The sequence below is a fragment of the Xiphophorus couchianus genome, chromosome 14 (genome assembly GCF_001444195.1).
Source record: "Xiphophorus couchianus chromosome 14, X_couchianus-1.0, whole genome shotgun sequence".
Classification (NCBI taxonomy): Eukaryota; Metazoa; Chordata; class Actinopteri; order Cyprinodontiformes; family Poeciliidae; genus Xiphophorus; species Xiphophorus couchianus.
This window is the reverse complement of record NC_040241.1, coordinates 23,245,996-23,273,585: the sequence shown is the minus strand read 5'-3', so window position 1 is coordinate 23,273,585 and position 27,590 is coordinate 23,245,996. Positions and strand designations below refer to the sequence as shown.

At 35.8% G+C, this 27,590-nt stretch overlaps 3 protein-coding genes across 4 annotated transcripts; 2 read left to right on the top strand and 1 right to left on the bottom strand.

Annotated features, from left to right (window-relative positions):
* Positions 1-1,220: 1,220 nt before the first annotated feature.
* Positions 1,221-2,133, top strand: LOC114156995 (ladderlectin-like; the record flags this gene model as incomplete). Its single annotated transcript, XM_028037681.1, has 4 exons — positions 1,221-1,334; positions 1,430-1,564; positions 1,650-1,773; positions 1,967-2,133. Coding segments are annotated over 4 exons (456 nt in total), but the record flags the coding sequence as incomplete, so codon positions are not given.
* A 2,182-nt stretch (positions 2,134-4,315) lies between these two features.
* On the bottom strand, positions 4,316-6,008 carry LOC114156992 (type-2 ice-structuring protein-like). The gene is made up of 6 exons (XM_028037677.1): positions 5,919-6,008; positions 5,737-5,830; positions 5,280-5,380; positions 5,006-5,140; positions 4,811-4,922; positions 4,316-4,602 (listed from the first exon to the last, which is right to left on the bottom strand). Exons 2-6 carry the CDS (start codon positions 5,795-5,797, stop codon positions 4,535-4,537), a joined length of 477 nt encoding a protein of 158 aa, XP_027893478.1. The 5' UTR covers positions 5,798-5,830; positions 5,919-6,008; the 3' UTR covers positions 4,316-4,534.
* Positions 6,009-14,203: 8,195 nt separating this feature from the next.
* LOC114156993 (ladderlectin-like) lies at positions 14,204-26,965 on the top strand. Of its 2 annotated transcripts, none has more exons than XM_028037679.1 (6): positions 14,204-14,293; positions 14,382-14,475; positions 14,832-14,932; positions 15,072-15,206; positions 26,619-26,727; positions 26,880-26,965. In XM_028037679.1, exons 2-6 carry the CDS (start codon positions 14,415-14,417, stop codon positions 26,948-26,950), a joined length of 477 nt encoding a protein of 158 aa, XP_027893480.1. In that variant the 5' UTR covers positions 14,204-14,293; positions 14,382-14,414; the 3' UTR covers positions 26,951-26,965. The 2 variants fall into 2 exon arrangements, with proteins under 2 accessions (XP_027893480.1, XP_027893479.1); XM_028037678.1 differs by lacking the exons at positions 26,619-26,727; positions 26,880-26,965 and adding exons at positions 15,290-15,401; positions 15,608-15,893.
* Positions 26,966-27,590: the final 625 nt, after the last annotated feature.

The window sequence follows — 27,590 nt, the reverse complement described above, 5'->3', positions numbered from 1 at the left end:
GCATAAACACAACAATAAAGATCCTGATTCTGTCATTCGTTCACTGTGCCTTGTTGGCTTCAGGCAAAGCTGTTGGTGAGTGTATGAATTATTATACTCATAAAAACTCAACAAATAATAGTCAGCCTACAATAAATGTTTGTTCAAACCTGGATTTTTATTTTAAATTTATGAAATGACATATTTTTTTGTAGAATATTCACTTAAGTATAATTTCTAATCATCCTTAAATAAAATCATGATGTTAATAAAAAATAATACTCATATTTTGCATTGTGGACAAAGTAAAGTCCAAACTGAATTTGTGTCAAACTGCAGTTCTGCCTAAAGCAGACGCTCTGAAGGGCTTGAAATGGACAAACGCAGCAGGTTAGAGCTTCATGTATTCTTCTGCAATAAGTTTAGTCTTTCTTCTGATCTTTTCCATTGAAATGACAAAGATTATGAGATTTAAAAACATTTTCATCCACAGAACAGAATTCAGCTCCAGGAGGTAACGTTGTGTTTCCTTGTATTGGTTTCAATGATTTATCTTAAAACAAGTAATAAATGCCAAAATTGCATAAGAAATGATGATAAATATTGTTCTTTTCAAAGTAATTTTAAAGCTTATGTGCAGTATTTTCCTTAATATAATTCACTTATTAGGTTTTCAATACTTGTTTTATTATTATAAAGGCTTTGGAAACTCTGTGTAACTTCATGTTACAAGAAACAAATATACTTTTAACAAGTGATTTACTGGAAAACACACATGTAGAGATGGATGTTATTAATTTTCTCTCCGATTCTTCTGTTTTTCTCCAGTAGAAAGAAAAGTTGGTCCCTGATTATTGAGCACTTGGTCATTATGTTAAAAAAATACACTGCATATTTATGTTTTAACAATTGTTCTCAATAGACCAAAAAATATTCTGATAAATAAATAAAACACAACTGGATGTGAAACATTTCACTTTATGAAACAAACAGCTATGAATCTAATCAATGCTTAGCAGACTGTTTATATTGTTTTCAAATTAGATTAAAAACAAATGGAAGCTCAGACATGGTAGACAGGAAGAGAATGAGGAAGACTGAACATTACGGGACAAAATTCAAGTTCTGTGTGATCATATTTATTCTTTATGTTTGCCACGTTTGTTTGAAATTCACATGATGAATGTGAATTCATCTGACTGTGTTTATGTGTGATGATGTTTGTTTTTGAACAGCAATAAACAACCAATAGTTCAAGGGTCAATAGTTCAAGTCCTTGCTCTTCCGGCTGGTCTGAGTTTAACGGACGCTGCTTCCGCTTCTTTCCTGTACCGATGAGTTGGGCTTCAGCTCAGGTATTTGTGCTTTACTTTTACATTTTCTTGCACAATTTATCGTTATTGTAATGCTCTGAAACACATTCTCTCTCTGTCTTTTCTCCACACTGTAGAGAAACTGTGTGTCCTTGCAGGCCAGCCTTGCATCCATCCATAATATTGATGAGTATCATGAGATTCAAAGGTTGATAAAAGCTTCAACTAATGAGCTTGTAAGAACCTGGATTGGAGGCTCTGATGCACAAGAGGTAACTTTAGCACTAGGAATTACTTGTTTGGTTTTTTGAGTGAATTGCTGAATTATATTAGTTTTTTATTATCTTTTCCTCCCAGGAAGGCACCTGGTTGTGGAGTGATGGAAGTCCATTTCACTACACAAACTGGTGTGCTGGAGAGCCCAATAATGGTGCTACCGATCCCAGAGGCGTTCAGCAATGTTTACAAATGAATGATAAACGTAAGAGATATTTAACACATCCTTCTCAAAAGAGAACCAAAAAGTTGTTATTGACTGAGAAAATATGCTTCACTGCGCAAATACACATTTCATTAATGCAGGACCTTTATTAGTGGCCAAATTATTAATAACACTTCGGTTTATGTGATATGTTGATTAATTTTTAATTTATTTGTTTGTTTGTTTTTTACAGCTGAAAAATGCTGGGATGACTTGTGGTGTAACTTTGCTCTACCATTTGTCTGCGCCAAGAAAATCTGCCCCTGTGCTCGCTGAAAGGCCTGATAAAAACCAAGCTGCAAAAGTAGCAGAAGTTACAAATTAGCCACAGGAAATATTCTACTGTTTTGTCTAGAAGACTCTTTACTAAATTTATGCAAACTACTAAACCCAGGGTTAGTGGAATTTTAGAAAGTAGCTTCTCTCTAACACCTGAATGTAATGCCCGTCAACTCAAACTGTGATTAGATTCCTGTGTGATCCCATTGTATTCTTCCCTACAGCTAAAGGTTTGCTGTTTGTCTATATTCTAACTGAAGAGCTGCATTGCCGCTGAATAATATAATAATTCAGGTGAGAGACTGTGATGTGAATCCTCTCAGTGGTAACCCTGGAATGAAGAATAGTAACTTTGTCTTCTAGTTAAGACGGTACAAACTGGACAAACTGAGTGGCTGTTTTTCTGTCTACTTCCTGTCCTCATTCCTGAAAGAAATAAAGTGATAAAAGTGTCCAAAATAAAATTTTTATATTGTGTTCACTAAATTCCTTGATGCTAAAAACACAAACAGTATAGGATATGTCTTTACCTTTATCTATACATTGTTTGATCAGACTGCTAGACAACCAGAAGGCTCTTTTTGATATTTTAAAGCTTAATAAAATGTACTGTATTTTTTATGTGATGAGATGTTAGTGCTGAATTCTAAGGAGAAAATTCATAACTAGGTCAAACTTAGCACTTTGTGTCAGTTTAAGTGTTTTAGTCCAACAGAAAACCTCTGAACATAAAAAGCCCCAGGAAGTGTTTGCTAAAAACACGTCTTCCTACTACATAAGACTAACTTTGATTTTTTCAAGTAAAAATACAAAGAACTTCTAAAAACATGATTTTTTAAGTGTCACTCCAATTTCTTTTCCATATACAGATATTTTTTGAGACTGTGTCCCTCAAACTAGAACTGTAAGAGTTTACGATCCTGGAAAACAGGACATGATTGCTTCAGGGCACCAGGGAACAAACTGGAGTGGCACCACACTACAAAATGTGACCAAAGCTCAACAACAACCAGATTCAAGTCATAAAACACACATAATAGCAACTCTACAACATAATCTTTGATTTTATTGGATCATTATCTAGTTTTTAAACATCCAAACTCTTCAAGGCGCTGTCGGATCTTGGGCAACAAGATGCATTTAGTTCAGTGTCTATGTTGCAGATGGTATTCAGAAGAGATGCTTTTTGTATTGATTGATTTAGTGCGTCTGCACATAGTATAGACATATATATATATATATTGAATTGTAATCTGTCAAAATGATGGATAAGCTTCAGATTTTTCTGTCAATTAAAAAAATTACCGGTTAAATGCAGAAAATGTTCCATTAATGCCACACCTGGTACATAAGTGTTTTGTAAAATATTTTAAAATAGTTTTTATACTCAGAACACACAAATACACTGTAACAAATATGTTTTATTTTTTCTACAAAAACAATGTACACACTGTACCTCCCAACCAACACAACGATGCACATACAGTGCTCTAAATACAAGCCAGAAGAATTTATTGTACAGCTAAAGCAAAAAAACTATTCTGGATCCTCTGTTTCAGACTGGCCACATCCCGAATCCCAGTTTATTGTTCCTATAACTGCTACCTTCAAAATTCTTATCCAATGCACTAAAGAACAGAATCTATCATCTGAATAGCATAAATATATTTGCTGCACCAGTAGAGGGCGCATCTGTTTGAGTAGTTCAACGGTCAGCGCTCTCTTCAAAGCAGCAAGTTATTTTTGCCCTTTTTCAAATAAAATTTGTCTATAACAGCCAAAACAATTTTACCCGTCCTTAACGTTACCTTTTTCTTTTCTTGTAAAAACTATAGGAGTAAAACTAAAGAATTCAAACAGAGTTTCTTGGTTTAGTCCACCCCAGCTACAGAACCGGTCCATGTTTTGTGTAAAGGTTTAAACTCAACTTTCAATTCGTACCAGATTGATAGTATTAGCCTCACAATGCCACTTTTCATGAGTCTTTTTTTTACAAACACACATTTAAATTCAAAACCTAAAATTTGCAAGATTTATTTGATTGAAAGTGTAGAAGTTAGTAGAAAAGACTAAATGTGCCTCAAATCTTTTACAGTGTTTGCTTATTGTGTTATGGTTCCATAATGTAAAGCACTTTGATCAGAATTGTTGCTAAAAAGTACAATACAAATAAAGTTAACTTGGCAAAGCTGCAGCTGAGAACCCAGACTGCTTAAACTAATAAAACATTTTACACACCAAACAAAAACACATCCAGACCAGGATATTTTAATGCCTGCTGTTTAATTTTGCAAAGAACAAAAATGAAAATTTAATCAAGAAAGTACATAAAGCTGTTACTTTACTATACATTTGGTGTGATCTAATGAAAAGTAAGACAGAGTTCCTCTGTCGATGTGCTGCGCCGCCACATCTTTCAAGCAGCAGAGATAGAAAATAAAAAGATGTAGAAGCTTCTTCATGTCGTCAGCTCAGCCCAGTTTCAGTTTTTAGAAACGCAGACAGACGGTTTATGGAACGTACATCCGTAATCGTCCCAGCACTTTTCTCCTGTAAATGAGAAAGACAGAAAAGCGTTTTATACCAAAAAAGCTTGAAGCTTTTCAAAGGTCACAGCAGTATTCAGATTGGAATTATTCAGGAAAACTTTGCACCAATAAAGATAAAACATATCTTTACTTATTTTATGTTTTTGCATTTTGATCTGACATCTATCAGGACTGACTTAATCATTGCTTAAAAGAAAGAACAGTTTTACCTGAGTGATTCATTTGCATGCAGTGCTGGCCCCTACCAGCATTGTTTGGTTCTCCAGGACACCAGTTTGTAAATGTCATCAGCGTCCCATCGCTCCAAGACCAATTACCTTCCTGCAAGACGCATCATGAGATAAACTCCTAGAATCTGTGTTGAGTAGGTTTTGATGAATAGAGTAATATTGGGTAATGCTAACCTCAGCTGCATCAGAGCCACCTATCCATGTTTCCTTCAACTCATGTGTGACACGCCTAATGAGTGACTGGATGTCATAGTAGTCTTCAGAACTGTGCACAGATGCAAGGTTTCCTCCCATGGAAATGCAATTTCTCTGCCAATAAATCAGAAAAAAGAAAGAAAAGTTGACTGGAAAAACAATTGCGAATGAAATAATCTACTTTTTATTTAGAAGGACGCAAAATGTGAAGGCAGTTTCATGTTCATAAATATGAATCATTGTCCAGTTATACCTCAGCTTTAGCCCAAGTCATACGGCTTGGAACATATTTGAAACAGCGTCCATTTATTAGATTCCAGCCATTACGGCATGCAGTTTTCAATCCACTGATCTCTGTGGGAAAAATATAACAAACATTATCTATTACACCATTTCACCTAACAGTGAATATAGCCCCGAAAAATATCAAACTGATATTCACTACTATAGCGTAAAAGTTGTAACTGTAGATTTTTGAGATATAAAAAGGCTTTTTTGGTCAGCTAAGGTTCGACTAGGTGTAACTAAATCATTAATGGAAAGTGCACCAACTACTTTTTATTTAGAAAAAGGAACTCTCTGAGTCTCAGGAAAAATAAATGATAGAGATTTTTAATGTTAAAAATGACATTCATTTTCTTAAGTCAAATCATTTTAATTGCACAACTCAAAGGATTCTTGCTTCTCACACTTCCTGATAAAATACTCACCGTTAATGCTGCTCAGAAGCATCAAACTGCAGAGAACCAAAGGCAGAGTCAGGATCCTCATGACTGCAGGTTTCTGATAGATAATTATCACCTTCTGTAAAAATAAACATACAAAATCAAAGTACAACCAAGAACCAGAAGGTTAAGCAAAAAGGGCTTGTAGAAAAGAATCAGCTTCTTACTTTCAGCTCTGAGTCAGGAAGTTTCAGGTCAGATACAGAAACGGTAAATCAGCTTTTATAGACTCATTTATCTTAACATCACATCTAAAAGGAGGACACCGAAACATTAAAGGGGCGGCCATATGCAGACTGTGTACTGTGAGCTAATAATGCAGCAACTCAACAATCACTATTGGAACATGAAGTGTTTTGTTTCTTCCTCAGAGAGCAAATTTAGTTCTAACTTAATGAGGAAAACATTCCTGTTTTTAAACTTGAAAAAGTCTATTATTATTCATGCACATGTACACAGTTGTTGGTAACCTCAATTTATGAAACACTGAAAGAGGAAAAATCCCACAACAGTCATGGAAATGAGCCAACTAAAGTTATGGTAGATAAAAAAAGTACTAAAAATGAACCAACGACAATCAGGCATTGCTTCTGAAATGCAGTTCAACAGAATCATCTAAAAAAATCAATGAAACAAACGATGGTAGTGTAACTTAATACAAATCAAATGATTTCTATAACAGTCCACAGGTAGTCGGGCCAAACTGCTGTCAAGTTTGAAGTTTGTTTTCTCCAGGTGACATGTTTCGGTTCGTCCACAGATGTTACAGAATAATTCAATATTTTGCTTTTAGCCAATGTTGGGTGTTTTTAGCTGCATGTTTTAGGTCGTTATCCTGTTGGAAGGCCCATGATTGCGACGGAGGACAAGCGTTCTGACACCAGGCAGAACATTTCTCTCCAAAATGCCTTTTATAGTCTTAAGATTTGATTGTGTCCAGAACAGATTAAAGATGCAGCAAAGCAGCCCAGAACATAGCCAAGACTCCTTCATGTTTCTCAATGGGAAAGAGTTTTTCTCTTGGTCTGCTTCATTTTGAAGTTGGGATCATAAAGTTTTGTTTCATCTGACCAAAGGACATTCTCCCAGACGTTTTGTGGCTTGTCAATATGCATTGTGGAAAATTCCAGTCTTGCTTCCTTTAGGTTTTGCATTCCTACTTGGTTATCTGCCATGAAGTCCACTTTGGCTCAAACAACGACAGATGGTGCGACCGGGAGCTGATGTACATTGACCTTGACGTTCAAATTAAATTTCTTTGGCATTTTTTCTGGGCTCTTTAGTTACCATTCACATAATCCCTTTGAATTTTCCATCATTGTTCCTCTTAGATACATTTTCTTATTTCCCTCTTTGCTCTCCCTCTCTCTCTCTCTCTGCTCTCTTTGGCTAATGAGTATTTGACCTGAGTGCACATCCTTAAATGGAAATGTTTTATTTGACCCAAAGGAGGAGATAATGAACAATACAGAAACGTTTCGCATGCATTGTGCAATAATGCTAAAATATTTAATAAGCAAAAAAGTTACCCAATACTCTAGCGGGTGTGAAAGGTACTTCTCTTTTGTGAGATCCTTTTTTTGTTTTGTGAAATGCTTTTTCCAGGAATGGACTTGAGCTTTGTCCAGAACACGACCACTAATCCCATGTGAACAAACGTCCACAGCACCGTTGTCCCAATGTCTACGGAGCTTACAGCAAAACACATTTTGATAGTTGTTAGGAAAAAAGCATGCTGCTAGTGCTAATCTTGAACTGAAATGCTACTCGTGTTTTGATCCTCTTACATAATTTAATGTATATGTAGTTTCATCTTAGGGGGCAAACAAAGCAGCTGAGACTTTCTTTATAACTAGAGGAACCTGCATGCCCCCTGTCATATTATCTGCTGCTGTTTTCTACAGGAACTTGTAAAAGTGTTCATGCCCCTTAAACTTATTCATATTTTTTCATGTGACAAAACAAATACTTTTTTGTTCTCCACATTTATGCACATATTTCTTAATTTACATTTTATGAAGCTGCACATTTTTTATCTGTATTGTGTTATCTGCTCTTAACAACATAAAAATTTCTGCTGCACTGTTTCTATTATTTTTATTTTTTATTTTTATGTGAATTTGTATGCTTCCACTTATCTTTCTTTTGCTCCTGTGCCACCTGAATTTCAAAGTAGTGAGAAAAATAAGATTATCTCCATTCTTTTCTTTTTTTTAAATCTTACATATATCAGCAATAATACTATCATTATATTATGGCTGCTGCTTATAAAGTTATGTTCACAACATCATCATTCTATATTTTGCATCAACATTTGTTCCAATCATAAAATGCTCGTGTTCAACAGAAGTGTCTAGCATTATTAGGTCTTTTGTAAATTTGACTAAAAGAGTTTTTTCTCATTTTATCAGTCAGTTTGCATGTAATTCCTTAAACAGAATTATTTTTACTTGACTCACAGGAGGAAGTAATGAACAAGACAGAAATGTTGCACATACATTGCACAATAGCTTTGGTACCATGCAGTAGTTAATAAACTAACACGCATGCACACGCTCCTCTTTTGTTTGGTCCTGTGTCTGTTTTGTGAAATGCTTTTACCCAGATGTGGACTTGGACACCATGGATGCCAAAGGCCACAACACTGTTGACAATGATATCTGTGTATCTTGCAAAAAAACAACATTTTAGTAGTTGTTGTTCTTGTCTTCTTTAAAGTATCAGAACTAGGGCTCACTAAGCCTCATTCATCTCAGTTTGCCTTAGTCATGTTTGGTTTCATAGCAATGAAACCACATTTACTGTCATTGTGACTCAATGTTTTACATAAAGGCCTTCTCTGCTGATCTAAACTACCAGAGCCTGTGACATATTTCTACAGTCTAAATTGGTGATTAATTAAATAACTAAATTTAATTAATGTACTTCCAATAATGCCTTTTTCTTGGCTCAGCTTCTTCCCGTACATCTGTGTGGATAATTAATGTTTCATCCCATCAGATTTCAGTCTCTGTGCTTTAGGGCCCAAATATGTGGCATTAATGTAGAGTCACATATTTTGCCACATGATGGGTTCAGGTTAGGATTAGGGGCGAAATCCATCATGTCTGCAGAGATGACAGCATTTCCCAGAAGATCCTATGATTGCAGAGGTCCTAGAAGACATTTGACCTCTGCTAAGTAAACCTCATTGACTTAGCAGAGGTCTCACCTCTGCTAAGTCAAACCTCATTGACTTAGCAGAGGTCTGACCTCTGCTAAGTCAAACCTCATTGACCTAGAAGAGGTTTGACCTCTGCTAAGTCAAACCTCATTGACCTAGCAGAGGTTTGACTTCTGCTAAGTCAAACCTCATTGATTTAGCAGAGCATGCTTTTTAATCATTTATTAATCAATAAGCAGTCTGCTGTATCTCTTATCTCCACGTCCAAGTGTCAGTAATTGTTCACTTATAGTCACCTTCATTTTGTCCGTATGTCAAAATGGCTTTGAAGATGATTAAAATCATTTTTCAGAATATCTCATTTTTGTTTGGCAATGCCAATGTGCATAATTGGATTAGATTATAATCTCACTACAGTGAGATGCATTGTAAAAATGATTTAAATTTGTAAGTACTTTCAATACCTATGTATTTTTAAAGCACATACTCCAGAATGTATGTGCATTAGGTGATCATTTTATGGAGCTATTTTAACCTTTATTTGAGTTATATTTGACCGGTAGGATCAGCACTTTGGCTCAAGTAATGAAACTGAGCACTTTGTCCACTTTTGCTCCTTCCTCCTAGAATGTTTGAAAAGTCTCTTCATGTCTAAACTTGCAAATAATTGAACCGATGAAGGTGGCACCTTCAAGCATCTGTGAATCATTTCCAAGGCTGAACCAGACTGCTGCAGCTCCATAATTCTCTTCCTGATAACTCAAAATAAAAAAATCTTGGCTGACATCTTCTAGCAGTCCCATTGTGCTGGACATCAAAACATTTATTTTCTTGATGTGACCCTAAAGTACATTTGTGGGTCAGCATACAATTACCTTAAATGTGTTGGTTACCTTATCAGATCTTCCCAAAGCCGTGACATCATCATGTGGGCTTCCCCTTTTGTTTAAAGTGATAGTAACCACAATTTATGTATGTTAATGTTTGCTTCTGAAGACATTAATAAATGAACCTGAGTCTGACAATATATTTCGTATCGACAAAAGGCCTTGTGGAGATACTTTTGTGATTCGTTTTTCTAAGTTTGGCCTGATTTAAAAGTGAGAACAAAATGTCTATATGATAAACTTTAAGATTACAAGATAAGGTCTGTTTTAAATGCAGAGTTCCTTTAGAATACCATATAGTAGTAGTTTTTATCCTTAACTAACTAATAAGTTAAATAAATTAATCAGTCAAGAACAAAAGTGATCATAGTAAGTATAAATATGACAGCACATTCCTACAAACTGAACTAACAGTGGACTAGTTTTTGGAAAAAGGTGTTTTACATGAGAAATCAGTTTCACATGTTTGTAATTTTTTCTGCAAAGCTAAACAGAAAGGTACAGCTACATCAGTAGTTGCCACGACATGGCTCATTTATTTAAAAAGAAAAAAATGTGGAAGCTGCTTACAAATCTGGCTTCACCATACATTTTTTGAATGACTCAGTTTGTTCTGCTCTTTAATAAATGAGTTGTGAGCAGATTATTTTACTGTAGTTGGTTCAATATGCTGAACAGGATTCATGTTAAAGAGCTCGACACTGACACCCATTATTCACATTGTTATTGTGCTACTGCATGAGAAGGATTCATTATAACAAAGGGCTTAATATATGTTTTAACTGTTTAATCAGAGAAGATGTCCTTTATTGATTTCTAATTCTGAAGTAATATTCAATTTGTGATTACAAAGCTAAAGTTTTATCTTGGCTTTTTAAAATTATTTTAACTATTTGTTACTGGATTCTAGTTTTACAACAGTAAATCCAAATCCACATATGGCTGATGTGTCATGTCCAAATAATATTATATTTTTAACATTAATTTTTTTCTTCTTTCCTTTGAAGTCAAGTCATTGATAATAAAATTTGAGGATAATTGTCTATTATGTTGTTGCTTCGTTTTTATGCTATTCTGGACTCTGATAAAAACTGAATTGTGTTACATTTTGAGTCTAGTTGTTCATTATACAAGATGCAAAACTGTTACTTAAAGATGTGCTTTAAAAAATACAGAGGTATTGAAAGTACTTACAAATTTAAATCATTTTTACAATGCATCTCACTGTAGTGAGATTATAATCTAATCCAATTATGCACATTGGCATTGCCAAACAAAAATGAGATATTCTGAAAAATGATTTTAATCATCTTCAAAGCCATTTTGACATACGGACAAAATGAAGGTGACTATAAGTGAACAATTACTGACACTCGGACATGGAGATAAGAGATACAGCAGACTGCTTATTGATTAATAAATGATTAAAAAGCATGCTCTGCTAAGTCAGTGAGGTTTGACTTAGCAGAGGTCAAATGTCTTCTAGGACCTCTGCAATCATAGGATCTTCTGGGAAATGCTATGATCTCTGCAGACATGATGGATTTCGCCCCTAATCCTAACCTGAACCCATCATGTGGCAAAATATTTGACTCTACATTAATGCCACATATTTGGGCCCTAAAGCACATAGAGACTGAAATCTGATGGGATGAAACATTAATTATCCACACAGATGTACGGGAAGAAGCTGAGCCAAGAAAAAGGCATTATTGGAAGTACATTAATTAAATTTAGTTATTTAATTAATCACCAATTTAGATTGTAGAAATATGTCACAGACTCTGGTAGCTTAGATCTGCAGAGAAGGCCTTTATGTGAAACATTGAGTCACAATGACAGTAAATGTGGGTTCGTTGCTATGAAACCAAACATGACTAAGGCAAACTGAGATGAATGAGGCTTAGTGAGCCCTAGTTCTGATACTTTAAAGAAGACAAGAACAACAACTACTAAAATGTTGTTTTTTTGCAAGATACACAGATATCATTGTCAACAGTGTTGTGGCCTTTGGCATCCATGGTGTCCAAGTCCACATCTGGGTAAAAGCATTTCACAAAACAGACACAGGACCAAACAAAAGAGGAGCGTGTGCATGCGTGTTAGTTTATTAACTACTGCATGGTACCAAAGCTATTGTGCAATGTATGTGCAACATTTCTGTCTTGTTCATTACTTCCTCCTGTGAGTCAAGTAAAAATAATTCTGTTTAAGGAATTACATGCAAACTGACTGATAAAATGAGAAAAAACTCTTTTAGCCAAATTTACAAAAGACCTAATAATGCTAGACACTTCTGTTGAACACGAGCATTTTATGATTGGAACAAATGTTGATGCAAAATATAGAATGATGATGTTGTGAACATAACTTTATAAGCAGCAACCATAATATAATGATAGTATTATTGCTGATAGATATAAGATTTAAAAAAAGAAAAGAATGGAGATAATCTTATTTTTCTCACTACTTTGAAATTCAGGTGGCACAGGAGCAAAAGAAAGATAAGTGGAAGCATACAAATTCACATAAAAATAAAAAATAAAAATAATAGAAACAGTGCAGCAGAAATTTTTATGTTGTTAAGAGCAGATAACACAATACAGATAAAAAATGTGCAGCTTCATAAAATGTAAATTAAGAAATATGTGCATAAATGTGGAGAACAAAAAAGTATTTGTTTTGTCACATGAAAAAATATGAATAAGTTTAAGGGGCATGAACACTTTTACAAGTTCCTGTAGAAAACAGCAGCAGATAATATGACAGGGGGCATGCAGGTTCCTCTAGTTATAAAGAAAGTCTCAGCTGCTTTGTTTGCCCCCTAAGATGAAACTACATATACATTAAATTATGTAAGAGGATCAAAACACGAGTAGCATTTCAGTTCAAGATTAGCACTAGCAGCATGCTTTTTTCCTAACAACTATCAAAATGTGTTTTGCTGTAAGCTCCGTAGACATTGGGACAACGGTGCTGTGGACGTTTGTTCACATGGGATTAGTGGTCGTGTTCTGGACAAAGCTCAAGTCCATTCCTGGAAAAAGCATTTCACAAAACAAAAAAAGGATCTCACAAAAGAGAAGTACCTTTCACACCCGCTAGAGTATTGGGTAACTTTTTTGCTTATTAAATATTTTAGCATTATTGCACAATGCATGCGAAACGTTTCTGTATTGTTCATTATCTCCTCCTTTGGGTCAAATAAAACATTTCCATTTAAGGATGTGCACTCAGGTCAAATACTCATTAGCCAAAGAGAGCAGAGAGAGAGAGAGAGGGAGAGCAAAGAGGGAAATAAGAAAATGTATCTAAGAGGAACAATGATGGAAAATTCAAAGGGATTATGTGAATGGTAACTAAAGAGCCCAGAAAAAATGCCAAAGAAATTTAATTTGAACTTCAAGGTCAATGTACATCAGCTCCCAGTCGCACCATCTGTCGTTGTTTGAGCCAAAGTGGACTTCATGGCAGATAACCAAGTAGCAATGCAAAACATAAAGGAAGCAAGACTGGAACTTTCCACAATGCATATTGACAAGCCACAAAACTTCTGGGAGAATGTCCTTTGGTCAGATGAAACAAAACTTTATGATCCCATCTTCAAAATGAAGCAGATTCAGGAAAAAACTCTTTCCCATTGAGAAACATGAAGGAGTCTTGGCTATGTTCTGGGCTGCTTTGCTGCATCTTTAATCTGTTCTGCACACAATCAAATCTTAAGACTATAAAAGGCATTTTGGAGAGAAATGTTCTGCCTGGTGTCAGAACGCTTGTCCTCCGTCGCAATCATGGGCCTTCCAACAGGATAACGACCTAAAACATGCAGCTAAAAACACCCAACATTGGCTAAAAGCAAAATATTGAATTATTCTGTAACATCTGTGGACGAACCGAAACATGTCACCTGGAGAAAACAAACTTCAAACCTGACAGCAGTTTGGCCCGACTACCTGTGGACTGTTATAGAAATCATTGGATTTGTATTAAGTTACAGTACCATCGTTTGTTTCATTGATTTTTTTAATGATTCTGTTGAACTGCATTTCAGAAGCAATGCCTGATTGTCGTTGGTTCATTTTTAGTACTTTTTTTATCTACTGTAACTTTAGTTGGCTCATTTCCATGACTGTTGTGGGATTTTTCCTCTTTCAGTGTTTTATAAATTGAGGTTACCAACAACTGTGTACATGTGCATAAATAATAATAATAACAGACTTTTTCAAGTTAAAAAACAGGAATGTTTTCCTCATTAAGTTAGAACTAATTTAAGTTATAAATTTGCTCTCTGAGGAAGAAACAAAATACTTAATGTTCCAATAGTGATTGTTGAGTTGCTGCATTATTAGCTCACAGTACACAGTCTGCATATGGCCGCCCCTTTAATGTTTCCGTTTCCTCCTTTTAGATGTGATGTTAAGATAAATGAGTCTATAAAAGCTGATTTACCGTTTCTGTATCTGACCTGAAACTTCCTGACTCAGAGCTGAAAGTAAGAAGCTGATTCTTTTCTACAAGCCCTTTTTGCTTAACCTTCTGGTTCTTGGTTGTACTTTGATTTTGTATGTTTATTTTTACAGAAGGTGATAATTATCTATCAGAAACCTGCAGTCATGAGGATCCTGACTCTGCCTTTGGTTCTCTGCGGTTTGATGCTTCTGAGCAGCATTAACGGTGAGTATTTTATCAGGAAGTGTGAGAAGCAAGAATCCTTTGAGTTGTGCAACTGAAATGATTTGACTTAAGAAAATGAATGTCATTGTTAACATAAAAAATCTCTATCATTTATTTTTCCCAAGACTCAGAGAATTCCTTTTTCTAAATAAAAAGTAGTTGGTGCACTTTCCATTAATGATTTAGTTACACCTAGTCGAACCTTAGCTGACCAAAAAAGCCTTTTTATATCTCAAAAATCTACAGTTACAACTTTTACGCTATAGTAGTGAATATCAGTTTGATATTTTTCGGGGCTATATTCACTGTTAGGTGAAATGGTGTAATAGATAATGTTTGTTATATTTTTCCCACAGAGATCAATGGATTGAAAACTGCATGCCGTAATGGCTGGAATCTAATAAATGGACGCTGTTTCAAATATGTTCCAAGCCGTATGACTTGGGCTAAAGCTGAGGTATAACTGGACAATGATTCATCTTTATGAACATGAAACTACCTTCACATTTTGCGTCCTTCTAAATAAAAAGTAGATTATTTCATTCACAATTGTTTTTTCAGTCAACTTTTCTTTCTTTTTTCTGATTGATTGGCAGAGAAATTGCATTTCCATGGGAGGAAACCTTGCATCTGTGCACAGTTCTGAAGACTACTATGACATCCAGTCGCTCATTAGGCGTGTCACACATGAGTTGAAGGAAACATGGATAGGTGGCTCTGATGCAGCTGAGGTGAGCATTACCCAATATTACTCTATTCATCAAAACCTACTCAACACAGATTCTAGGAGTTTATCTCATGATGCGTCTTGCAGGAAGGTAATTGGTCTTGGACCGATGGGACACTGATGACATTTACAAACTGGTGTCCTGGAGAACCAAACAATGGTGGTTGGCGCCAGCACTGCATGCAAATGAATTATTCAGGTAAAACTGTTCTTTCTTTTAAGCAATGATTAAGTCAGTCCTGATAGATGTCAGATCAAAATGCAAAAACATAAAATAAGTAAAGATATGTTTTATCTTTATTGGTGCAAAGTTTTCCTGAATAATTCCAATCTGAATACTGCGATGACCTTTGAAAAGCTTCAAGCTTTTTTGGTATAAAACGCTTTTCTGTCTCTCACTTCCAGGAGAAAAGTGCTGGGACGATCAAAGATGTGCGGTCAAGCAACCGTCTGTCTGCGTTTCTAAAAACTGAAACTGGGCTGAGCTGACGACATGAAGAAGCTTCTACATGTTTTTATTTTCTATCTACGCTGCTTGAAAGATGTGGCGGCGCAGCACATCGACAGAGGAACTCTGTCTTGCTTTTCATTAGATCACACCAAATGTACTGTAAAGTAACAGCTTTATGTACTTTCTTGATTAAATTTTCATTCTTGTTCTTTGCAAAATTAAACAGCAGGCATTAAAATATGCTGGTCTGGATGTGTTTTTGTTTGGTGTGTAAAATGTTTTATTAGTTTAAGCAGTCTGGGTTCTCAGCTGCAGCTTTGCCAAGTTAACTTTATTTGTATTGTACCTTGTATCAATCTGGTACAATTTGAAGGTTGAGTTTAAACCTTTACACAAAACATGGACCAGTTCTGTAGCTGGGGGTGGACTAAACCAGTAAACTCTGATTGAATTCTTTAGTTTTACTCCTATAATTTTTACAAGAAAAGAAAAAGTTAAGGACGGGTAAAATTGGTTTGGCCGTTATAGACAAATTTTATTTGAAAAAGGGCAAAAATAACTTCTTTGTTTTTTTACTTGAAGAAATCAAAGTTAATCTTATGTAGTAGGAATACGTGTTTTTAGCAAACACTTTCAGGGGCTTTTTATGTTCAGAGGTTTTCTGCTGGAGTAAAACATTTAAACTGTCATGTTTGGTTCAATTTGTTTTGCCCACATGCAGAACACTACACAGGGGAGACGAAATCAGTAAAGGCAGTAATGGATCAATCTTACTTGTGGCTCTCTGCTGAGCTTCTCTGCAGTAAAGCTCAGCAGAGAGCGCCCCATACTATAGGTGACCTACTCAGGTGAAGGGTCATCTTAGGAAATGTATAGTTCCTAAGAGCTATAAAGTTCTACTACTCCATAACACACTGCAACCGTGTTTTTTGTTTTCTTAACATGCTGCTATTTCCTTCATTGTGTTAAACATTTTGTGTTCCAAAGTCACTCACGGTACAAAAAAACACAAAATCCAATTTGTTTCAATGCTTCAGAAACTTTATTTTGCAATAAAAAAGAGAAGAAGGTTGAGCTGAGATAAAAGCATTCTTTCCACAACACATTCGGTTTCCTCTCTGGTCTATGACCAAAGAGAAAATCCACCTCCTGAATCTTGTCTCATCGCTCATTTTGTAGTGTTACAGCAGAGGAAGAGAAGTGAAGAAAAGTCAGATTGGTTAAACGTCTTTGTTGGATGTTCCTTCATTTCTGAGTTTAATTCTCAGACGAATCAGTTACGGTTGTTGCATGGGCAATAGCAATCTGCAAGCACAAAGTGGTACAATGATTTTCAAAATAAAGGCTTTCCTCTGTGTATGATTTAAGTTACTGATATTTTTTCAAAGAGATTTCAGCAATAGTTTACTAGAGTTAGGACTATTCTTGCCAGGCAGTTCTAAGTTTGAATGCTGAAAGATTTTGGGGGCCTTGTCTTGCTTTTGTTGTCCTGCTTTTGCTGAACTGGGAGCCTAGACTCCCTTTCTTTGAAGTGGACGCCATTTCCAATTCCATCTACGAGGTGAAAAAAATGCTCTCTTGACCACATGGCTTGGTTCTGGAGGAAATACAGGCAAGAATCTGTTAGTCATCTATTAAAACCTGAAACTCACTTTACAAGAAAACTTTCATGTTTGTTTCTTTTACAATAAAAAATTATTCAGGTAAATAAAGACCTACCCAATGTGTCAGCATCACTTTCAGGTTCTTCTTTTGCTTCTTCTAAAAGAATTGCAAATTTTGAGGTAGTTCATATTTTTAGCTTAATTAGTTTGAAAAGATGCTATATCAATAATCAGAGTTAATTTTATTTTTAACAAACCCTCTGGAGCTGCTTTGGCTCCCTCAGATTCTTCTTCTACAGCTAGAAAAAAACAAATATTAATTCATGATTAAATATATGTTTTAAGATAATAACGGAAAAACAAATTTCCTTGTTCTATTTGTCATGTTTCCTACTTCCTGTTCAACAATAAATCATAACTCATGATTAAATATATGATTTGGGACAAACTATCATGTTTCCTACTTTCTGTTCGGCTCTCCTTCTGGAGCAACCTGCTCAGCCTGAGGTACTAGAGAAGATTCACGTAGTTAAAAGAAAGTCAGAAGGTCTCAGTCGTAAATTAATCCTTTCTAAACAAAGTGTGTAGTGCTGTGTAAACACTTCCTGCTGGCGAGTGAAGTAGGTCAAGTAGCATTGCAGCTGGTATTTTAGCTTTCTAAGCTTAAGCGCTGAATATATTTAATTCTGCAAATTATTTGAAATCATATGCCAAAGAAAAATTTTGATTTTTCTTTATAATTTAGGATAAACCTCACCTTGGGTCGCAGTTTCCTGCTGGAAATCTGTGGAGGTTAAAAACAGTTAGTGTTTTTTACACTTCATTCACTCAGCTCTTCTATTTGATTTTTTGTTGAAGAATTTTTAAATGAGGGCTGTTTAAGTCTGATTCCCAGTATTGCATTGGGTTCATGGAGGCATGTTTAATTAATCAGACCTGACTACATAAAACATCCAAACGCTGCGGTTGCCATGCCGACAGTGGTTATAAAACCAGTGGCCAACAATAAAAATGTACCAAAGATATTCTATGTTGAGCTTTTTAGAACAGAAATGAACTCAAAAGATAAAATAAACACAACATATAAACTGATATTATTTTTGTGACATAAAGTTACTGGTATAAACATTATTAGTTCAAAAAACTTAATGTGTGGCTTAAAAACTTGCAACTATAAGACTGACTTTTATCAAGACTTCTAATGCTAATGCTAAAGCTAATAATGCTGTTTATAGGTCTAACATTTTACTTCTATATAGTTCACATCCACAGAGACTTACCAGCAGCATAGCTCAGAGCCAGCAGGGCACAGAGAAGGATTGACACAGTCAGCAGCTTCATGGTCTAGACAATCGTCACCTAGAAACAAAGAAATACAGTCAGTCAAAGACAATAACTTACAGTAAACCAACAACTCTTACTCTAATAAAAATGTAAAAGCTGTTTTTACCAACGCCCAGATGGAAATTACCTTATTTCTTTTAGTTGAGCTTCAGACTGGAGCCTGGGCTTTCCTTTCTGGAAGTGATGAACAGATCCAAGACCAAATCTTATATAGTGTTGCTGCCAGGCTCCCAAACAGGAACTAGTCCCATGCATATCATAATTAGGCATACACATGTGACAAAACAAATATATTAAATAACCAATGTTCATTCCAGATATATCATGTTTTGTTTGTCAAGGTTGTATCAACTAACTTGAGCCTGGGTGTTGTTTCAGTTCTGTGTAATTTGCTTAGAAAGGAAACTAATTGAACCTTCATCTCCTTCTTCCACATTCCAAACAGCTGCACAAATTAATGTGAGTTTATTCAGCATATCTTTTATGTTTTACTTTAATAATGTGCATCAGAATAATGAACACCAACATTTATACTTGTTATTTCCTCTTTTCTATCAAAGAATATTTAGACATTTTCACAACCATCAAACTCCAGTAAAGAGATGAAAAAATGAGAGAGATGTAATGTGTTTTGTTGTGTTAAATATCTTGTTGTGTTCCAAAGTTACTCAAGGTACAAAAAACCCCCACAAAATCCAACTTGTTTCAATGCTTCAGAAACTTTATTTTGCAATAAAGAAGAGAAGAAGCATTGCAGCTGGTATTTTAGCTTTCTAAGCTTAAGCACTGAATATATTTTATTCTACAAATTCTACGATTCACACAGACTCAAAAAACTGGACAACTAAAGATTGGAAGAACGTTGCCTGGTCTGATGAGTCTGGATTTCTGCTGCGACATTCAGATGGAAGGGCCAGAATTTGTGTCAACTAGATGAAACATGAATCCATCCTGTCTGGTATCAACAGTTCAGGCTGGTGGTTTTGACGTTATGGTGGGAGGATATTTTCCTGGCCCTTTGGACCCATTAGTACCAACGGAACATCGTGTCAAAGCCACAGCCTGCCTGAGTATTGCTGCTGAATGTCCATCTCTGTATGACCACAGTGAACCATCCGCTGATGCTCCTTCCATCAGGATAACGCTCCATGTCATAAAGCGCCAGTCATCTCAGACTGGTTTCTTGAACAATGAGTTCACTGAAATTGACTGGCCTCCACTATCACCTGATCCAACAGAAACCTTTGGGATGTGGTGGAACGGGAGATTCACATCAAGGATGTAGAGCCGACAAATCTGCAGCCGTGCTAGAGCAGAAGTCCAAACTGGTGTTTCTGGTACCACAAAAGCGCTCAATGACATCACTGGGGTCCGGATACATCATGACAATTTAACCAATTAAAAAATAATAATTTAAACCCTGTTTTCATTTGATCTTGAAATTTTGCATTACATTATTAATAATTAGCAAAATTATTACTACTTATCCATTCAATGATGGGAATAAACACTAGAAATCGCACTATAACGTTTCTTTGAGCATGATGCAATAATGAGACGGTGGCAACATTTTCAGTCAAGCATGAAACTGAATAAGGATGTTTGTTCTGAGGAGTCAACAGCCGCATGAAAACCAGTAATGTTGAACCAGTGGCTGAAGGGCAGGGATGCTTCATGCAGGTATCTGGTTACTGATGCCTCACTTTCCAGTCGTTGGATAGATATCACATTATTTACAAATGAAACTTTCACAGTAAACTGCTTGGAATACAAATAAGAATATTTTAATTAGTCCCTCAGGAGGGAAACTGACATTTTAGTAAAAATTGTCCCAAAAAAAGAACAAAAAACCAACAAACAAACAACATGAGACATTAAGACATGAGGCTGCGGTTCAAATTAAGCACATCAAATTATTAGTTCCAGAATTCAAGGCTGATATAAGTTGTATAGGATCAAACTGTGGTTACTTTAAAGACTACATGACATTTTACCTAATAGAAAAACTGTTTAGTTTAGAACTCAAAGCATCTAAAATAAAAATTGTGTTTTATCTTTACACATGGTAACATTTACTGATAATGACATAATTGTGCATGTTTGTTAATTTGACATGCCTTACTCAAAGGTTATTCAAACGGCTTATACTGTTCTGATTAATCATTTTATTAATGGAAATAAGCAGCGGTCTCGCCTGTTTTTGATACATTTTACATCTTTTATGATTATGTTCAAGAAAATAAAAAAAATAAACATCATAATATGACTTTCCGAAGAACGATCTAGTATAAATTCATCAAGTCAGAAATTGATCAATTTCAGCTGTTTTGCTGGAAAATGTCCAGTCGTTGTTAAATGATATGAGTGGCTGAATTGGATCGAAAACATTCAGATCCATGTCACTGTTACGGCCACTTTATTAGGTACACCTCACTAGAACAAAATACATTCAGGGGTTTTTGTCTTTGTCGGATGAGTGTCGGTTCAAACATGAAACTGAATCAGGGAGTTGTCACAGAGAACTTTGTTTGATCTGCAAACATCCTGTGTTATCAGTTTCACTTACAGTAAATGCATACTTCAAGTTAATTTGGATGCATTATTTATCAAACAGCTCTATGCGTATTAAAAACAGCATTTTTATATGGTCAATAACACAAACAACCCACGACTGGCTTTCAAACTTAGTCTCTGCAGACCTGCATGATGAATGCTGCTAAAGGGGATTCAGCCTTTTGATTCAGAGACACATCTTAAAGTTGGAGGATAGCAGATCAGCGGTACTGGACTTAGTCATTCCTGCTACCTGAACCAAATATGTAAAACCCCTGAATGTATTTTGTTATTTTCAGGATGACAATCAGGATGTAAAGCTGGAATATTTAGTCTAGTCTTGCTTCTTTTCTGTAAATCATTGTTTTATACATTTACAACAAAGTCCCAGTTTCTGCCAACATTGGTTAATCCATTTAAATGCAACATAGAGGGCCAACCGTGACAACAGATGCTCACAAAGAACTAAGCTGTAATAATAGTCAGCATTGATATTTTCCTCAGTATGAATTTTTAAGGATGATTGTTTAGATGACGATTAACACTCTTTTTGGTTAAAAAGTATGTTGGTCATATTCTGCTTATTCTATCTGAAATAAAGGAGAAAAGATTGATGAACTGGATGCACTGTTAAAAATACACTTGAGAAACATATTTAATCTTAAATTATAACTTCACAAACCAAATGATAATTCATATTTTAAATTAAATGGAGTAGTAACAGGGAAATATTTCTCATTATATAATTCTAAAAACCCTCAGTGGATGATTATAGGACATAAAATACAGACATTTAAGCTTACAATAAATGATGTAAAACTAATCCAAATAAAAGTGTGTCTTGTGATGCAATCGTCAGTTAAAACACATGTAACTGAATAAGGGAGTCCTCAGAGATGAGTGTTTGGACTGCAAACATTCTCACTATATCAGTTCCAGTAAAGCGAACAATAACCAAGCAGAGTTGGTCTGGCCTCTGGCACAATGAGTCAGCAGCAGCAAGGAATAATTTTAAATAAAACTTTGTACATTTTCCTCTACATGTTAGGGAGAGAGAGAAAAAAAAAAGAAAAACAACTAACTTCTACGGGCTGCACAGTGCTACCAACTGCAAGCCAGCACTCGGTAGAACTGTTGCCTTGCAGCCAGAAGGTCCTGGGTCCGATTCCCGGCCCGGGGTCTTTCTACATGGAGTTTGTATGTTCTCCCTGTACATGCTGGGTTCTCTCTGGGTACTCCAGCTTCCTCCCACAGTCCAAAAACATGACTGTTAGGTTAACTGGTCTCTCTAAATTCTCCCTAGGTGTGAGTGTGTGTGCATGGTTGTTCATCTCTGTGTTGCCCTGCGACAGTCTGGCGACCTGCCCAGGGTGACCCCGCCTCTCAATCTAAACGTCTCGCTGGAGAGAGGCACCTGCACCTGTGACTACTGACAAGCTAAAAAGACATGCAAACACTGAACAGCATCCAAATTGTCATAAATTGTTCCACGGTTCATATAGAAGAATGCCGTCAGCACCATGAAACAGTGGCGGATGTACTTCCTCACCAACCTCAACTTCTGAGATAAATCCCTCAACCCTTCCCGACTGGATGGGTTGTGAAACAATCACTGAAATTAAAGTTTTCTTCCCTTGTTTTGATTCCACAACCTTAAACTTTAGCCGAACATCTTCCTCCTTCTCTCAATTCTCACTTACTGAAAATAAAAAGCACCACTGACAGAATTTTAAACAAATGTCTGCTGAAGGTCATTTAATAAACGTCACACTAAATTTTATTGTTGTTTCATTGTAACTTTGGGTTGTCTGGTAGCTTTGGAGTCTTCAGCCCATTTGAATTGTACAGAACAGCAGAGAAGTGACTTAATCTCACACTATAAACATAAAGGTTTAGTAAAAAGCATTTTGTTAAATCCATGCACTTGATTTTATACAGCTTATTGAAAAATAGTGTTAATTACGAATGACCACAAACACACATTGATGGTTCTAGTGCAATGTTTCTGCTAGCTCACTACAGAAGGAAGCTGCGACCTGAGATAAATGAATTTGTGTTCTTGCTTGAGGCCCAAATGTTCCATTATGCTGACATGTGGCGCAGTCAGAATGAGTGGGCCGATGTTGAAACCAGAGTGTAAATGTGTGGCTCCTTAATGAAGTTTTTAGTGATCAGTCAATAATGAACTATATTCAATGACAGATGAAACAATAATAATACAATACTGATGTGTGCACTGGTTGAGTTTCGTTAAGTCAAGACTAAATCAAGACGCCTGTTCATTGTTGCCTTTGAATCGTAATAACTGGAACATTGACCAACATATTTGATGTTCATTGACGATTTTAATGATGGCACTTGACTAAATGGAATGCATGTTACTGGTTTTCACAACTGTTGATTATGCATTTGTGATGTTTTCACAATGCAAAGCACTTTGAACTGCCATGTTGCTTAAATGTGCTACACAAATAAACTTAACTGATTGATTTACTGCATGAACAAACTTCTTCACATGTGATTTTGTATACATTTGTTATTTAATGGAAACACCACAATTGTGAATTAGCAGAATGTCAACAAAGATTTGTGCACATTTATAATGGAAACGCAGCTAGTGACCAGAAACATAGAGACAGCCAATCATGCATGAATTCATACCTGATTAAATAAAAACAAAAAGATTAAGACAGTCATGTTTTTGGACTAAGGGAGGAAGTTGGATTCCTCAAAGTAAACCCACATGAGCAGAGGGACAAAATTCAAACTGCATGCTGAGAAACCAGAGGCCAGTAAATTAAATCAGTACTTTCTTGCTGTAACACAACAGTGCTACCAATGTGTACATGTAGCTCTGGTTTATTCTTTGTTATTAACTCCACAAAAGCCTGAAGCACAATGGGAGAGAAACATCACACCATTCTGACATCAGTATGTTTATTCACCAAGTGCAGCTTTAAAGTAAAATACATATATCAGTGGTTAGCTGTGATTCTGAATGATTTGACATTTAAGATTGTATTATTCAGAAAAATAAACATTATTTTGACACAGTTATGATGGATTTTTTATGTGTTAAGTAATTATTTTTTCTCCACTTTCTGACAGCTTCCATGTTCTAACTCAGAGAAAAGTCTAATCTTTTTCCATATCTCATTTTTTCCTGTCATTGTTTGGCAACACTTCTGCTGCAACTTTCACAGTCACGTCTGACACACACAGTTAGGACAATATTTTTGTTGTTGCATTATGATGCCACAAGTTTCAGTCTAGATTTAATCTATAAATGTCATTCTGTTTGTTTAGTTCCTTTTTGTTTTGTTTTTTTGGGGGGTTTTTTGCAAGAGGGCATGATTAGAGGTTTTATTTAAATATGGAGTTGTCCTGGTATGGGTTAAAGGTGAAGGTGGACAACAGGTGGAAAAAAATTAAGTTTTTATTTCCTGTCACACCACAATATATATCTGTATTATATGTACAATATGTATCTGTATTATTCTCAGATATTTGTCCTAGCACACATTTAAGCTACATAACGTAAAAACAAATCCAGTCATTTCTCCTCTGTATCATGTTAGTGGAGTCAGCAACGCAGTCAACCTGAAGCCACTGCACTAAGTCACTGAACTGCAGCAAACACTTATACACCACATTATTTTGTAATTCTTCTTAAATTACAAAATAATGTCATTTTATTACATGTAATTATAAACCAAATAAACCAAAATTTGGTTTATTTTGAACCAAAGAAAAAAAAAGCTGTTAAAAATGATACTACTGAGTTTCCTGAGGTTGTAGTGGTTACAACCGCAAACACACATTGGCTCATTTTTACAGATAGCAGCACTTATTTGCACATTGAAATCATAAAATAAAATGGTTTGCAAAGGTATAATTCTCCAGCTGTTTAATAATGCAGACATAGATAAGTTTACATTTAAAGTAAAAGATTAAGTGTAATTATGATGCTGTCAGTTTTGCTGTCACCTTTTGGTATAAATAAGTCATTACATGAGGTTGGGACGATTGCCCTCACGTTTTAACTGCTTGTTCTTTTCTGCCACCTGCTGGTCTTTACAGGTTACTGCAGGGAGTTCTGCACACTCAGTTTTATTTATTCTAGGGTTGGTCCAAAGTGCGGCCCGCGGGCCATTTGCTGCCCATAGACTGATTTTATGGGGCCCCTGAGGACAACCAAAAATTGACACATGTACAAACACATGTGGTCAATGTGTATTGACTTTATTATTTAAACTTATTACAGACAAAATAGTTGGGTACAACAAAGTATTTTAATAAGCATTATGATATTCTCATTAATTTCATAATAATTGCAGGACAAACACAAGGAAATTATGTCAACAAGATCCAAATGTTTCCCCTCAGAATGACAGGAAGAAACATATGGAAACACTGATGAATAGAAACTCATGCAGAGATTTTATGGCTCTATTACAGGCAGAAGCCACATAGTCTAGGTCAGGGGCGCCCAAACTTTTTGAGACCAAGATCTACTTTTTCTCTCACCAGCCGGCTGAGATCTTCCTCATGACATGAAGACATAAAAACTGTAAATTAAACTCTATTGACTTATTTTATATGAGAATATACATCAGTTATAGCAGAAATGATAAAGTGATAGAAAACCTAATGCAGTTTCTTCCTCAGTGAGATTCTGACACTGGGAGGAGGTTACTGGTTTCTCAGTCACAAGCTGGTTGCAAACCTGAGGCCAGCAGGTGTCAGTCAGTTATGGTAGATCTGAACTTTGACCTCAATATGAGAAGCTACAGACTGATAGGAGGAACCAAAGAGCTCTGTAAAGGTAAAGGCAAATCTTCTGAAGTTGGGATATAATTCATTTAATTTCACATAATTATCACGGTAGAAGCCATTTGTTTGTTAAAATTTTATGAAATATATTTGTTCTATTTGATGTTTGTTGTGAATGACATAAACTCACAAATGAACGAGGTAATTAGTCCAACGTTTAGAAACTACAGCGGCTGTAATGAGCCACAGCAAAGGGAAACAAAGGTAAAATAACCTGAACAGGTGATCAACTCAAAACCACTCCTACCTTTTTATTCTCCTCTCTCTTTTTGTCGTTTTAGTACGCCTGTTGCTGTGGCAACCACCTGCGCCCTGCAAGACGAGCAAAGATTACGTTAAAAACATAACATTCAGTCCGTTACGATATCAAGTTTCCAGGCTTGATATTTATTTCTCGATTATTAACAAGCCTCATGATCACAGCGGAGGTTGATCAGCTAATTTAAACTCCTGCTCTGCCAGTCAGTCGGTCTTTGAGTCGCCTTTTCTTTTGTTAACGGTGACGGCAAGTCATGAATATAAAGACACCTGGATTGGAGGCAATGATGCACAGGAGGTATTTCATTTGCCGCAACATGTTTATTTTGCTTCATATGCATAAACTCTAATTAAATTTTGCTTTGTTTTCCAGGAGAGTCAGTGGTTCTGGAGCGATGGTACTCCTTTCCACCATACAATCTGGTGTCCCGGAGAGCCTAACAACAGCAGGCAGCAGCATTGCTTGTACATGAACAGTGGAAGTAAAAATATGTTTTACTTGCCTGATTTAGAGGATAGTTCTTTACATAAATTTGGCCATGCATGGTATTATTATTAATTCATTCTCTTGTGCTACCACTCTCATCCTTTTGGACTGATTGGAAAAATACTTGTGCTTTCCTTTTTCTTGCAGGTAAGAGTTGCTGGGACGACTGCCAGTGCCACTACCATAAACCATTTGTCTGTGCCAAGAAAGCCACCTGAATCCTCGACTAAATGCTGAAACCTGGACTGAGAACTGATACCGAAAGAAAGCCATCTGTCGTTATGAAAATCTTCCTCTTTTTTTGCCCTATCGCTATTAGGCAACTTTAAAAGAAATTGCAACATTTACAGATTGATAATTGTCTCCCTGTTTTATGTCTTCAAGCCCAGGCAACTGAATTTGTAGAAGACTGCTTTTAGCACAGCTTTATTCTGTAAAAAACAAAAAGCTCATGCAAAACAAACAAATTAGTCTGTTTTGTTGTACAACCAGCTAAACTCAGACTGCTGAACTACGACGAAGATTTTTTGTGGCAACCATTTCTGTCTTGGTTTAAAGTGACAATGGGGGAAAAAAGGAAGTGCAACAAATGCTGTATCACATTCAATTTAGATGAAAGTTGGTGATTTGCCATAATTTGGTTCATCTTCAACTGCAAATAAATCACAAGTAGCTTTTAGCTTTTACTTTAAAAGAAATGAACAATGTTTCTAAACAGCATCAACTGAAAATTCCCTTGGAGCACATCATCATAGCTGAGTGTTTATTTTGGTCATATTTAGGCAGTCCAAAGACGGTGAAGATGAATGGAAGATAAAGATAGAAAAATGTATCACTGAATCTTTTACACTATTACTG

What these genes read in the sequence shown, in the direction of transcription:
- LOC114156992 (XM_028037677.1), bottom strand. Translation starts at nt 5,797, where the DNA reads ATGAGGATCCTGACTCTGCCTTTGGTTCTCTGCAGTTTGATGCTTCTG. An exon ending in GTGGCTCTGATGCAGCTGAG is followed by an intron (nt 4,923 to 5,005) that starts GTTAGCATTACC and finishes TGCGTCTTGCAG; the next exon opens with GAAGGTAATTGGTCTTGGAG. An exon ending in CATGCAAATGAATCACTCAG is followed by an intron (nt 4,603 to 4,810) that starts GTAAAACTGTTC and finishes TCTCATTTACAG; the next exon opens with GAGAAAAGTGCTGGGACGAT.
- LOC114156993 (XM_028037679.1), top strand. Translation starts at nt 14,415, where the DNA reads ATGAGGATCCTGACTCTGCCTTTGGTTCTCTGCGGTTTGATGCTTCTG. An exon ending in GCTTCTGAGCAGCATTAACG is followed by an intron (nt 14,476 to 14,831) that starts GTGAGTATTTTA and finishes TTTTTCCCACAG; the next exon opens with AGATCAATGGATTGAAAACT. An exon ending in GTGGCTCTGATGCAGCTGAG is followed by an intron (nt 15,207 to 26,618) that starts GTGAGCATTACC and finishes TTTGTTTTCCAG; the next exon opens with GAGAGTCAGTGGTTCTGGAG.